The following is a 14,855-nucleotide window of genomic DNA, read 5'->3' on the forward strand; positions in this document are numbered from 1 at the left end:
ACGAATACATATGATATTGACTCTTAATAAAATAGATTTTTCTATTAAAAAAATTAATTGTTCTTTGGGACTTACTTTAACATTTATAGAAAAGTTGGGAGAATAAAATGCATTTCAAAGACTACCCATATGCCCCTAACCAGAATCAAGTTATTGCCAATATTTTACTTGTTTCATGTTTGTATCCTCTATGCCTTGTGTAATTTGTTACTCTGAAACATTTTGAGGGTAAGGCATATGCATGCTGGCTTTTTAGCCCTACATGTGTATTCCTAGGGTTTGGGATATTCTCTGTACTGCAGTTAGATTACCAACTTCATCATGTTACCAATGATGTATCATACTATTCCAGTTTCCCGTTGAATTTTTGCTCTCCAATGCAGGTCCAGCCTGCTCAAGTGCTGTACTGCTGGCTGTGGCTGTGCCACTGGTTGTGGCTATTTAGCCTCCTTTACACCTTTCTTTGCCTTGTTTCCTCGTGCTTAGATCCTGTTGGTGTGTTTTTAGTTGGAGTACTACTTAGGTGATGGATAGTCTGCCCTTCAACCACAGCACTTTTCTAGGCTCATGATGTCCATCTGAGTATTGTGGTATTGTAAATTCTGATTTTCTAGGTTAAGGTCCAGTCTGGATATATTGTTTCCTCTCAGATCCATTGGGTGGCTTGCAGAGTTGTAGGTATAGACCCCCCCCTCCTTAGTACTTACTGTAGATTGAACCTAGGGCCTTGGTGCATGCTATGCAAGTAATTCTGAGCCGTATCACCAGCCTGGGATACTTGCCATTTTTAATTTTTATTTATTTTTAATATTTTATTTTTATGTGTATGTGTGTATTGTCTCATGTAGGTAAGTGCACCTGTGTTGCACAATGCCCATGGAGGATGGAAGAGGCCGTCAGATCCCCAGGAACTGGAATTATGGACAGTTGTTAGCTGCCATATGGGTGCTGGGATTCGAACCCAGGTCTTCTGCAAGAACAGCCAGTGTTCTTAACTGCTGAGCCATCTCTCCAGCCCTGCCATTTTTTACTTTTAAAAAATAATTTGTGTGTGTGTGTGTGTGTGTGTGTGTGTGTGTGGTGAGCATGCACGGAAGTCAGAGGACAACTTGCAGAAGTCAGTTCTTTTCTTCCATCCTTTGAATGGAACGCAGATTGTTAGGCTTGGAGGTTAGGTTCTTTTACCCCTTGAGCCATCCCATCCCACTGGCCTTCCTAAGAATTTAATTAGCCAGGGCTGGAGAGGTGGCTCAGTCATTAAGATCACTGGCCACTTTTGCAGAGGACCCAGGTTTGGTTCCCAACACCCACATGGCGGCTAATAACCATCTGGCGGCTAATAACCATCTATAAGTCCAGTTTTAGGGGATCAGACACCCTCTTCTGTCCTCTCTGTTCATTGTACAACATGGGTGCACTTACATGCAGGCAAAACACTCATACACACAAAATTAAAAAAAATAACATTTTTTAAAGAATTTAATCAGCAAAAAAAGCTAAAAAGGCTTCCTTCCTTTCTTTCTACCTGCCCCGAACCTCAGGTATGCCAAGCATGCACTATACCATTGAAAACATGCTCAACCCTTTTTTTTTTCCTTTCTATGTATTTTTATTAATTCTTTGAAAGTTTTATATATATATAAAATGTATTTTGATTATAAACATCTTTACACCTCCCCTTAACCCCTCCACCTTCCACTCCTCAATCTCCTCCCAACTTCTTGTCCTTTTTTTTTCTAAAAAAAAAATAACCAACGGAGTACAATTTGTGCTGTCCATATATGCCACAGGTGTGGGGCATCCACTGGAGTATCCACTGGCTGACCTACCAGGAATCAAGTCCTTAAAAAAAAAACAAAAACTGACTTTGCCTCCCCCAGAAGCCATCAACTGTCCACAGTCCCTCATATAGGGGAGGGCTTTATGAACCCCAACCCTTGCAGGAATATTGACTGGTTTGATCTTGTACAGGCAACTCAGATTCTGTGAGTTCATGAGTCCATCAACCTCTTGTGTCCAGAAGACCAGGAGACACTGTTTATTTCTGGTCCTCTCTGACCTCTGGCCCTTACAATCTTTATACCCTTTACATGATGGTTGCTGCACCTTGGGGAAGGGGTGTGATATAAATGTTCCATTTTTGTGACTGAGCACTCTGAAGACATTCTCCCTTTCTTTCCTTCTTTTCTTTTCTCTTTCCTTTCTTTCTTTCTTTCTTTCTTTCTTTCTTTCTTTCTTTCTTTCTTTCTTTCTTTCTTTCTTTCTTTTTCTCTTTCTTTCTTTCTTTCTTTCTTTCTTTCTTTCTTTCTTTCTTTCTTTCTTTCTTCAGCTCACAAGCTCTGGGTCCACACCTCAGTCCTTTTTTCCCTCCCTTCCTTTCTTTTGTCTTTTTGAGGCAGGGTCTCCCTGTAGCCCCAGCTGTCCTGGAACTCACTATGTATACCAGGCTGGCCTCAAACTCACAGAGATCTGCCTGCTCTGCCTCCTAGGTGCTGGGACTAAAGGTGTGCACCACCCTGCTCGGCCTTGTTTTTTTCTTATTAATGAAATTTTCTTTCCCTCTCTCCCTCCCTTCCTCCTCCTCTCTCCCCTTCCTCTCCCTCTCTCCCTCCTTCCCTCCTTCCCACAAGGTCCCATTGCTTCTTTTATCTCAGCCTCTCCAGTGGAGGGCTAGTAGTGTAGACTTGTGTCACCATGTGCAAATTGAAATAAAAAAGAGCTAGTACCAGTAAGTTCACTTACTAGAAAAATGATAACTGTATTCTGCAAATTTTAAGAATGACTATTGGTGATTATAGAGATTTCATGCTTGAATTAAAAGTTTTGAAAGAGCCGGATGTGGTGGCACATGCCTTTAGTTCCAGCCCTTGGGAGGCAGAGGTAGGCTAATCTCTTGTGAAATGGAGGTCAGCCTGGTCTGCACAGCTGTGGCTACCGGGAGACCCTGTCTCTCAAAAAATAAAAAATAAAAAAATAAGTAAACAAAGAAAAAACAAGAACAAAAAGCCCCCAAACAATAACAAAAAATTTTGAAAGAAAACTGAAGTGAGTTTAGTGGCTTGTGCCTATAATCCCATTGCTTGGGAGACTGAGCAGGAGGGTGTTAAGGCCTACCTGGGTTCCAAAGTGAGCCACTGTCTGTAAGACCAAAAGAAAAGAAAGATGACTAATTTTGTATTTTTATTACTTTATATCACTTGTCAGATGTGTAATTTTTGGAAATTAAGCAGTATAGTTAGTGTACTTTGTTTAAAAACATAAATAGCCGAATGTGGTGGTGCATGCCTTTAATCCCAGCACTTGGGAGGCAGACGCAGGTGGATCTCTGTGAGTTCAAGGCCAGCTTGGTCTACATAGTGAGTTCCAGGCCAGCTGGGACTATTGGGAGACCCTGTCTCAAAAAAGACCCCCCCCAAAAAAAAAACCCCATAAAAATACCAGCTACCAGGGGCTGGAGAGATGGCTCAGTGGTTAAGAACACTGTTGTTGCAGAAGACCTGGGTTCGATTCCCAGCACCCACATGGCAGCTAACAACTGTCCGTAACTCCAGTTCCAGGGGATCCGACAGCCTCTTCTGTCGGTGCACTTACCTACATGTAGGTGTAACACATTAAATAAATAAATTTTGAAAAATTGTAGAATCAAACAACACTGAGCCACGTGACCTTGGAAATCTGTTTCCAGCTTTATAAAATAAAGGGTAGTAATAATTCCCTCTTCCGCCGGGTGTAGTAGTGCACAGGGAGACCCTGTCTCTCAAAAAAAAAAAAAAAAAAAAAATCCTTCTTCCATGAATTTTGAAAAAGTGGTAAAATGTCTTTCTGTTTCTTGTTTCTGAGACAGGGTCTTCCTGAGTTGACCATGCAGGTTTTGAGCTTGCAGTGATCTGCTTCTGCTTCTGCCTCTGAGTGGTGGAAGTATAGGCTGTACTACCATGCTTGACCCACAGAAAACATCTGAACATGCGCTCTCTCTCTCTCTCTCTCTCTCACACACACACACACACACACACACACACACACACACACACACACACTGGAGAACCTGAGCAAACCAGCTCTCAAAAGTTGTTCCCTCTCTCTCTTTTCTCTCTCTCCCTCCCTTCCTCCCTCCCTCTCCCCCTCTCCCTCCCCACATGCTAGGACTTGAACTGAAGCTTCGTACATGGTCCACACATGATCTACTTCTGAACTATAGCTTCAGCTTCTTAGCTATTTTTAAGTGTGCAGTTCTGTAGTGTGAAGTATGCATGTTATGTTATGTAACCATCACCGCCACCCCGTCTGGAAGTCATTTTATCCCCTAAATTCCAAACTGAAATTGTCTTTGTTCTTCAATCTCTCCTCCTAAGCTTACTCTGGCAACCACCATTGTGCTTTTTTTTCCTTTTGAGACAGGGTCTTACCTTGTAGGCAAGGACATTCTGCAAGTCACTGTGTAGCCCAGAGTGGCTTCCAACTCTAATGAGACACCGTACCCCACTGTTTTTGTACTGAGAATTGGACCCAGGTCTTCATGCATGTGCTCTACCCCTGAGCTACAACTATAACCTCCCCACCTTCCCACCATCACCATCTTAGATTTGACTACTTTGGGGTACAAAAATCATATAATATTTATCTTATTCGTGATTGACTTATTTTACTTAGCCCAGTGTTTTTAGGATTCATCTTGCCATCTATGGTGGTTTGAATGAGAATATCCCCCACAGGCTCAAGTATTGAACACTTGGTCAGTTGGTGGCACTATTTGGGGAGGTCACGGAACCTTTAGGAAGTGTGACCTTGCTGGAGGAAACAAGTCACTGTGGATTGGCAGGCTTTGGGAGTTCATAGCCTGGTCCCACTTGCAGTTTCTTTCTTTGCCTCCTGTACCTACTTGAAGATGTGAGCTCTCAGCTTTTGGCTTCCGTCACCATGCCTGCTGCTTGCTGCCATGCCTCCCCACCATTTTGGACTTTTATCCCTCTGGAACTATAGGCCAAATGCACTCTTTCTTCTGTACGTTGCCTTGGTCATGGTGTTTTATAACAGCAACAAAAAAGTAAAAATACACCATCGGACACATGTCAGGATAGCCTTCCCCTTCTAAGGCTGTTTAATCTTCCATTGTGTGTAGAAACCATGTTTTATTTACTCACTTGCTCATTCACATTTGGGTTACTTCTATTTTGACTATTTTATAGGGTTTTGTTTGTTTTGGTTTTTTTGAGGCAGGGTCTCAGTCACTATATATGTAGTTCTGGCTGGCCTGGAACTCATTTTGTAGACCAGACTGGCCTCAAAGTCACAGAGACCTACCTGTCTGCCTTTGCCTCCCGAGAGCTCAGATTAAAGGTGTCTGCCACCATGCCCAGTGTGTGGCTGTTTTAAATAATGCCCCTATAATCACGAGTATACAAAATGTCTTTTGAATCCTTGCTTTCAGTTCTTTTGGGTTTGTATTCAGAAGGGTAGTTGCTGGATAAGATGGAATATTAAACCATTTTGGATGATGTGGATAAAAGACCTGAGGCTTCAGAAGAAAGGCAGTAACTACAGAAACAGTGACAGGAGAAAAGGTTTTCTTAGCAAAGTGCCAGCCACTTCTTAGCAAAGTGTTGAAGATGGGAGGCCAGTGCCTGTCCCACCTTCACTAGTGTTACCAAAATCAGGTTCATACAGCATCGTCTTTGGGAATGTGACTTCAGTCAGGTGAGCTCCAGGGTAGTTCATTAGTCTCTATAAATGTCCAGCTCTGGAACGTGGGTTGAGAGTGTTATCTCAGTCCAGAGCATCTTGTACCCAGGAATCTAAGGAAACCTAATTATTCAGAGGCTTGTATGAGGTCTGTGTGTCTGTTTTCCATCACAGCCAGCTCTGCTTTATACTTCCTGATAGCTGCATCGTAATTGCGAGCGCTCCTATAACCCGGGAGTGGGCAGTACACAGGGAACAGTCAGTGCTCATGCTAAGGTCCAAACCCAGTAATTTACCTAACTGCTAAGCTATATCTTCAGCCCTTGGGTGATTACCCCTCCCCTTTGTTAACTTACATATCACTTCCATACCATAAAATTCACTAATATTCTGTATATAGATCAATGACTTTTAATAAACTGGGTGAGTTGTGCAGCCTTAACCTACAAAGTTTTCAAACCTTTTCTTCCCTCAGTAAGATCCCTTGGCCAGCAATCTACTGCACATATCTTTCTAATTTGAGCCCCAGTCAACCCATAATCTACTTCCTGTACTTTTTCTGAATATTTTATAAAGATGAAATCATACAGTCCTTTGTGTTTGGATTTCAGTTTTCTTTTTTGACAGGGTCTTACTATGTAGCCCAGGCTGATCTTGAGTTTATAATCTTCCTATCTTAGTTACTTCGTTTAGATTACTAACGGCTTGCTGTACTACACTTGACATCAGTGCATTTGAACTAATTCTACAATTAGACATTAGGAAAGGGAAAGTGGGGCTGGAAAGATAGCTCAGCAGTTAAGAGCACTGGCTGCTCCTGTGCTGGTTCCCAGCACCCACATGGTGGCTAACAACGATCTGAAACTCCAGTTCCAGGGAATCCAATGCCCTCTTTTGTCCTCCATGGGTATTACAAACGTGGTGTACTTACATACATGCAGGCAAAGCACTCATACACATAGAATTGTTTTCTTAATTAAAAAATAAATTTAAAAAAGGCAGGAAAAAGGATTCGTTGGGAGAAAACAAAATTGCACTCCTAAGTTGAAAAGAAGGAAGAAATAAAAACAGCCTTCCTAAGCCCCCTTTAATTCAGGTTACAATTTCAATTTTGTAGAGAAAAGGGATAATTTAGCCTACAGTTCCAGGTGCATATACCTCCTTCAGTGTGGTTCTGGTAAGGATCTCGTGGAAACTGGTGTGAAAGTGGGGTTTGTGTGTATAGAGGAAGTGATCATAGTGCAAGGCACGGGACCATCAGGGACTAGGGGTCAGGCTTTAGGATTTAACAGCTTGCTCTCTCAAGATCTAACTGCTATGAGAACTACTGCAGTCTTCTCTGAGGCCTTGATGGTCTGACACCTTCCACTAGACTCACATTGTAAGAACCCGTACTGCCACACTGGGCCAAGCTCCAGTACATGAGCCATCCTCAAACCATCTCCAAGTCATAGCCAGTGTGTATGTAGTATTGCTTTTAGTTTTGAGGAGCCACTGTGCTGTTTGTTTTTTGTTTTTGTTTTTTTTTTAAATAGCAGCTATTTAACCCTAACGTTACCAGCAGTGCAGACCACAGGCTTCAATTTCTTTACATGCTTGCCAACACTAATTTTTTTTGAAATAAGAGTTTGACCATGTAACCCAAATTGGCCTTGAACTTGTGATCTTCCTGCCTTAGCTTCCAGAGTGCTAGGATTGCGGATGTATGCCACTGGGCCAAACAACACTTATTTTCAGAGTTTGAAGTTATTTTTATTTTTTTAGTAGCCATCTTAATATGTGTAATATCTCTGTTTTTAATTTGTGCTTCCCTGATGACTAGTGATGGTCAGCATCTTTTCATGTGCTTATTTGTATATAGCATATCATGACTGGTTTTGATACATCATTTTAATGGCAGTAGATTTTTACATAAATCATGAAGCCTGTGTGTGGTGTCTCATGACTGTAATCCCAGTACCTAGGAGGCTGAGAAGGATGATTGCCACAAGTTTAAGGCCAGTGTTGCCTGTGTAGTGAGTTCCAGGCTATTCTGGGACACTGAGAATCTCAAAAAAAAAAAAAAAAATCATTTGTGAAAGTTCTGAGAATGAATAATGTTGAATTATAAATGAAAATAGTGATTGTAGTTGTTAACATTTTTCCTGAATCAACCAAAACACTATTGAACAGAAAACAGAAATGAGAACTGACTTTTGCATAGGAAATTAATTTACACAATTGGAGTTCAGTGTGTTGAGAACTGAAAACTATGGAATGCATGTGTGGGTAGCATGTCGTCACAGCACACAGTCAGTCAGCCAGTGTTAGGGCCTTGAAAGCTATGGTAGTCTTATTTGTTTGTCCCTTGAAAGTAGTCCTGTTTGTTCAACCAGTACATTGTTGACCTTAAAAATCAGTCAGTTCAACTGATAAATACCAACAGTTGGTCAAGTGTCTAGAATATAAACATAAAGCTAGTATTAACTGTAGTTCAGTAAGATGTACTTCTTAGCAGCAAAGAACATGGTGTGAAATGTAAGATTCATGAATTATATGATGCTGTACCAAAAGCTGCAAGAGATTAGATTAACTAAGTGGATAATCAGGTGCCTGGATGGAGAGACTTGATATCAGCTAAAGACAGGTGGCTCTTCTCAGCCAGGCATGGTAGCGTGGTGATGTGGTGATGCCCTCTTGCCTTTAATCCCAGCACACGGGAGGCATAAATAGGTGGAACTCTGTGAGATTGAGGCCAGTCTGGTTTACACAGCAAATTCCAGGCTAGTGTAGTGTAATTGTGGCTGATGTGTTAATAAAATTATCAATTTCTAAAGTTTATTTGGAATGTGGGAGATGAATCAAGACATTTTGGAAACATTCTGAATTCTTGATCTTTATGCAGTGATATTTAAAGCAGTGTGATGTAGTGGCTATTGGCTATCTAGCCAAAAAAGAAACTTCCTGGAAGTAAATCATCAAATAGATGAAATTTTTTATTACATATATTTATTGTATGTGCCTGTGCATCCATGTGTGTGCATTCCACAGTGTGTGTGGAGGCCAAAGGATAACTTGCAGAACTCATTTCTCTCCTTCCATCGTGTGTATGTGTGTGTCTGTGTCCTGGTGATCTTGAATCAAGAGGCTTTGTGGCAAGAGCCTTTACCTACTGAGCCATCCTACCATCCCTGGATGAACATTTTAAGTGTAAAAAAATTCATAAAACAGTATTGTAAAGGCTGAGCATGATGGCGCACGCCTGTAATCCCCACACTCAGGAGGCAGATGGAGGCGGATCTCTGTGAGTTCCAAGCCAATCTGGTCTACATAGTAAGTTCCAGGATAGGGGCTACAGGGAGACCCTGTCTCAAAAAGACCAAAAAGAAGAATAATTGTAATACTTAATTTTGTATATTGAAGCTAAAAACCAAAAAGAAAAAAATTGATTCATAAAAGGGAATTCTATATTACAATATATTCATAAACCCTATTAAAAGAAACTAAAAAAAAACTATGTAGCAGTAAAGTTTAACATTTATTGTCAAAAAAATTTAACCACTGAAAACAAAACTGAAGTTTTACTTTTGGATTTCTTCTCATTTGTATGTGAAGGTAAGTGTATAGGTGCAAGAATTTATAACTTTTCATATGTAATATAAAAACAGTCCCTTTTTTAACTTAGGAAAATCTGCAAGGAATGTCATCACATATCCAAAATGTCCCCCCTCCTTTTTGAGACAGCGTCTTGCTGTGCAGTCCTGGCTGGCCTGATACTTGCTATGTAGCCCAAACAGGCCTCAAACTTGGGGCAGTTCTGCCTCAGTGTCCTGAGTACTGGGATTGCAGGTGTGAGCCACCATGCTTGGTCAAAAATATACTCTAAAGCATTTTATTCATGTTATTGTGTGTGTGTGTGTGGTATATACTTGATTGGGGTGGGGCATGTGTGCCATGGCATATGCATGTGAGGAGGGGCGTGGAAAGGAGGACAACTTTATGAAATAGGTTTCTCCTTCCACCTTCATGTGGGTCCCAAGGATTGAAGTCAGGTTGTTAGGCTCGAGGGACAAGTTTTTACTCACTGAGCCATCTCCCTGGCCCAGACACATCTCCTTTAAATGAGATATTTTCTGTGAGGAAAATAGGGCTCATACATAGTTCTTCAAGAATCATGGCTGTCAGGAACATTTTCTTAGTTTCCCAACACACACACACACACACACACACACACACACACACTTTAAAAACATGTACAAATGCAGTATTCATGCTAGAAGCAATATAATGTTATGGCTGTCTTTATGCATATTTATTAGTCTAACTTCAAATGTTTTCTTTTGTTTAGTCAGGTCAGTTCAGTGAAGATATGATACCCACAGTGGGCTTCAACATGAGGAAGGTAACCAAAGGGAACGTCACAATAAAGGTACGTCAGCTTCTCCTAATACTTGAGTGTGTGTGTGTGTGTGTGTGTGTGTGTGTGTGTGTGCACGCACATATATATGTTTGTATACATGTTGGTATGTGTGCATGTACATTTGTGTGTATTCATGTCAGTATGTGTATGCATGTAGGTACATGTACATGCATGCATGTAGTATGGGTGTGTTTGTTGCTTGTCCCCTTTCTTCATACTTGGTTCAAATTGTAAAGAGGAACTTTTCTTTTAGGTTCTCTGGTTTTACCTGATATTTGAAATTCCTAAAGCAATGAATGGATATGTTCTGAAACACTGTAATCAGATTTTTTTTCTGTGATAGGTCAGTGCTTAAGAGTTGAAATGTAGTTAAGTGCCAATAGAAAAAGGAAAAAAAAAAAAGCAACCCCCCCCAACTTGCCATATGGATTAGCAGAAGTTATGTTTAGTATTTAAAGAGTTCCAGGAAATAGAAATCCTATTCTTAGGGTGTTTATTTAGATTTTTGGTATTACAGTATTTCTTTTTTTTTTTTTTTTAATTTTTTTTTTTTTGAGACAGGATCTCCCTGTAGCTCCAGCTGGCCTGGAATTTGCTATGTAGACCAGGCTGGCCTTGAACTACAGAGATCAGCCTGCCTCTGCCTCCCAAGTGCTGGGATTAAAGGAGTGTGTCACCACACCCAGCAGAGCAGTGTTTCATGCTGAAAGGTAATAATTGCTTATAATATTATCAGTGTAGTATCTTTGTGACAGCAAATATTGTAAATTTAGTTTTTTTTTTTTAATTAGCCCAAAATTAACTATAAAATAGGGAAAATGTAACTAATGAACAGAATTTTTGTTTTAGAATGAATTTGTCAGGTTTAAATCCTGGACTTTTAGGAATAAAGTTTTAACTTTTTTATTGTGGCTATTGTTTTGGTTATGTAATTTGAGTGAGTTTACTTCTCTGGCCTGAACCATGTGACTGCATTACCAGGTTCTTGTGGCTGACAGAATTTACTCACTAAGCTCTCTCTCAGGCTCCCCTCAGGAAGCTCCCCATTTAGTTGCTTATATGTCTGTGTGAACTTTACCAGCGTCCATGCCTAAGTTGGAAATCTTTTAAAAATAAATGCTGTAATGTAAGAGTGTCTAGCATAGTGCCCAGTAGGGTTGGCATGACCATGGAATTCCTAGGAAAACACCAAGTTAAGAATGTTGGCTATATTATTTACAGGATAATTTTAAAAGAGTATTTATGTATCCCTAGTGAGACTCTTAAACTTTAGTAGATTCTGAACTGTTTTCTGTCTTGGTCTTCACATCTGGATGATGCATGCATGGCCTTGTAGATAGTTGTTAACTTAAAAGTTGTATACATTTGGTATTAGAAATGTATTGGTTAACAGGTATTTAGAATCACGTTTAACCGAGTCATTGTTCTAGCAGAGTTTAGGCTCTAGCATAAGCATATTTAGTATTTCAAGTTTAGAAGTGGCCCCAAGATTCACAGATTGAGTTCATGGTCAAGACTTTAGGAGTGCTTTGGCTTTGTAAAATTGAATTGAACATACCTTTATGATCATTCTCTACTTCTTCTGACATTACCTCATTCAGTGAATTATTTGAAGCATCTGTATTAAGAATTGCCTTGTTTTGATTAAAGATCTGGGACATAGGAGGCCAGCCCCGATTCCGGAGCATGTGGGAGCGGTACTGCCGAGGGGTCAATGCTATCGTGTAAGTTGTTTCCAGTGCCTCAAAGGTGGGCTCGCCTTTATCTTAGTAAATGTCTTTCTTAGCTACTATCTTTGAGTAATTCCATTAATATGAGATTAAAAATTAGTCATAGACTAAGACCTTTGTTTATGCTCTTGTTTACTTCTAAGCACTAAGGGATCAAGTGTTTTCCTAAATATAGCATGCATTAGCTGCTGTGAGCAATCTAGTACAAAGTATTTATACATGCTGAATTTTTCTTTACCTGGGACTTAATTTCTTTTGATTAATTATTTCAATAATGTAAAATTTTTTTTTGTTTTGGTCTTTTTGAGACAGGGTCTCCCTGTAGCCCTAGCTGTCCTGGAACTCACTATGTAGACCAGGCTGGCCTTGAACTCATAGAGATCCGCCTGCCTCTGCCTCCCAAGTGCTGGGATTAAAGGCGTGCACCACCATGCCTAGCTCAATAATGTAAATCTTAAGAAAATTAAAAATCCATAGACCTAGTTCATCAAGATTTATGAAGATAGCATGTTGAGATGACTATTTTTTTTTAAGTTACATGATAGATGCTGCAGATCGTGAAAAGATAGAAGCTTCTCGAAATGAACTACATAATCTTCTAGATAAGCCACAGCTACAGGGGATTCCAGTAAGTTTGGAGTATTTGTTATTTATAATTGTAATTCTAAAATAACATGTGTATATTGGCATATTTAATAGTAAATGAATCTTGGTTTTTATAGAGATTGGTTTTAGTCTTCTGACAATTCTCATGTCTTTTTCTTTTTGAAACTAAACTTACTGTGTAGCCCAGGCTGGCCTGGAACTTCTAATCCTGTTGTCTCAGCTTCCCAGTGCTGGGATTATAGGAGTGTGCCTCTTCTCACTTGACTTAAAGTACACCTGGTTTCTCAAGTCCTCTGGGGAAAATGGCATACTATTTGCCTATAACCTACACATATTCTCCCATGTCTGGATGACTTAAACTATCTGACACAACAGAAATGCTTTGCGATCAGTTGTTAGACTGTACTGTTTAGGGAATAATGACAAGAAAGGAAGTCTGTACATATTAGAAAGTTGCAGGAGTTTTTTCTCCCGCTTTTTGCTTTGTTTTTGCCTCAAACCTGATATCCTCTAGTCTTAGCCTCCCAAGTGCTGGCATTTTAGTTGTGTGTGACCATGCCCAGCTTCTTATTTTTTTGGTATGCAGTTGGTTGAGTACATGAATGTGGAACATGTGGATCTGTAGGGAGGTTTATTATTGAAATTAGTAAATGTTTTTAAAAGGTTAAGAGTACTTTGGCTCTAATACTATGAAATTGAGAAGTTGAATATATCTTGAGGCCAACCTGGGCTGCAGAGTGAGACCCTGCCTCCAAAAAAGAAAAGACAATTTTGTGTTGCTTTAAAGATCTGGGAGGTAAGAGCACAGTCTCTGCTCTACAGTGTGCTCTTTGTAAAGTCTGGGGTTGTTCTGCCAATTGTGTGCCATATTCTGGGTTGGTATGTCTAAGATGCCTTAACCAGATACTAATAGCATTGAAAATAGTGCTGAGTTCTAAGGACATGGTGAGACATGGTGATAGACAGAAGTTGTTAGAAACACTGCACCAATGGGAAAGATCTGAAAACAGAAAACAAAACAAAACAAAAAAATACTTAGAATTGCAGCTCTTATAATCCCCGTGAAGACAGGTGCAAAAAGCTTTAAGAGTTATGTTAGAGGGGAGATTTCTGTCGTTGGAGGAAAAGAAAGGTTTTCTGAGGAAGTGATGAACGGAGATCTGAAGGATGCATGGGAATGTGAAGGATGCGATAGTTGGTGGTGGGGAGTTCTAGGCACTGGCCCTTGGGTTGTTCTGAGCAGGTTTCCTGGTTGTTCAGAGAAAGGATAGTGAAGAAGGTGGAGTAGAGTGGTGTGCTATGCTGCAGCTGGGGTATTAGAGGCCATACTTGCAGGACTGTGTACATAGCCACTGAAGTGTCTGAACGGATCAGATTTATGCTTTAAGTATATTAACTTTGACTGTTGTTTAAGAATGAATTGAAGTAGTCAAGAAGGACTCTGGTGATGTAGGTGGTGTTAGGAAGCTCTTCAGGAGCCCTGTAGAATTAGAGTATTTTAGATTAGGGCCGTATACGACATGGAGGGGAGGGACTAGATTTTAGAGATGGAAGATGTCACTAGTAGCTGAGCTGAAGCAATAGTGGAAGAGGAGCAGGCTTTAGTCTAATGAAGGTTCATGGCAGTTGGATACTTGAAGTGTATTGCCCCAGTTAATCCTCATAACATGTTGAGGTGTGTTGTGATACATTTAAGATCACACACAGCCACACTTTAAATCTGTGTTTGAGTGATATCAAAGCTATTTGCTTTCTGTATTAAATGGCACAAATAAAAATCAGTTTTATTTTGGTCACTGTATTAGGGTTCTCTAAAGAAACAACTGGTAGAATGAATATATACCAGTTGCTTTAAAGATCTGGGAGGTAAGAATCCGTGGTCGCCTAGTCCACAAGGCTGGATGTCTCAGTAGTCCCCATCTAGTGCTGAAGGTCTGATGAATTCCAAAAGATCTGCTAGTCTTCAGTCTACAGCAGCAAGACGAGATCACCAGTGACCGAGAAGGCAAGGGCAAAAAACAAGCGATCTCTTCTGCCAAGGCCTTTTAAGGCTGCCATCAGAAGGTAACACCCACAATTAGGGTGTGTCTTCCAGTTTCAGATGATCCGATCAAGAAGATCTCTCTCATTTCAGTTAATCCCAGATCCAATCAAGTTGACACGCAGGATTAGCCATCACAGTCACCATAAAGCACATTGATTTAAGAGGATTAGGAATGTTGCTAGTGGTATATGCTTGCCTAGCATGTGCAGGGCCTTGGATTCAGTCCCCAGCATCTTAAAAATATTAAAGAGGCTGGGCATGGTGGTGCACGCCTTTAATCCCAGCACTTGGGAGGCAGGGGCAGGCAGATCTCTGTGAGTTCAAGGCCAGCCTAGTCTACACAGTGAGTTCCAGGACAGCTGGGGCTACGGGGAGACCCTGTCTCAAAAAGACAAAA

At 40.5% G+C, this 14,855-nt stretch overlaps 1 protein-coding gene across 1 annotated transcript in view; it reads left to right on the forward strand.

The window, feature by feature from the left end:
• Arl8b (ADP ribosylation factor like GTPase 8B) overlaps positions 1 to 14,855 on the forward strand; it is a 46,764-nt gene that overhangs the window by 21,272 nt on the left and 10,637 nt on the right. The window contains exons 2-4 of the mRNA XM_008854578.2: positions 10,007 to 10,087; positions 11,729 to 11,802; positions 12,343 to 12,436. Coding sequence (XP_008852800.2) covers positions 10,007 to 10,087; positions 11,729 to 11,802; positions 12,343 to 12,436 — 249 coding nt within the window. The remainder of the gene's footprint in view (positions 1 to 10,006; positions 10,088 to 11,728; positions 11,803 to 12,342; positions 12,437 to 14,855) is intronic.

Source organism: Nannospalax galili, unplaced genomic scaffold (assembly GCF_000622305.1).
Source record: "Nannospalax galili isolate Female #2095 unplaced genomic scaffold, S.galili_v1.0 scaffold846, whole genome shotgun sequence".
Classification (NCBI taxonomy): Eukaryota; Metazoa; Chordata; class Mammalia; order Rodentia; family Spalacidae; genus Nannospalax; species Nannospalax galili.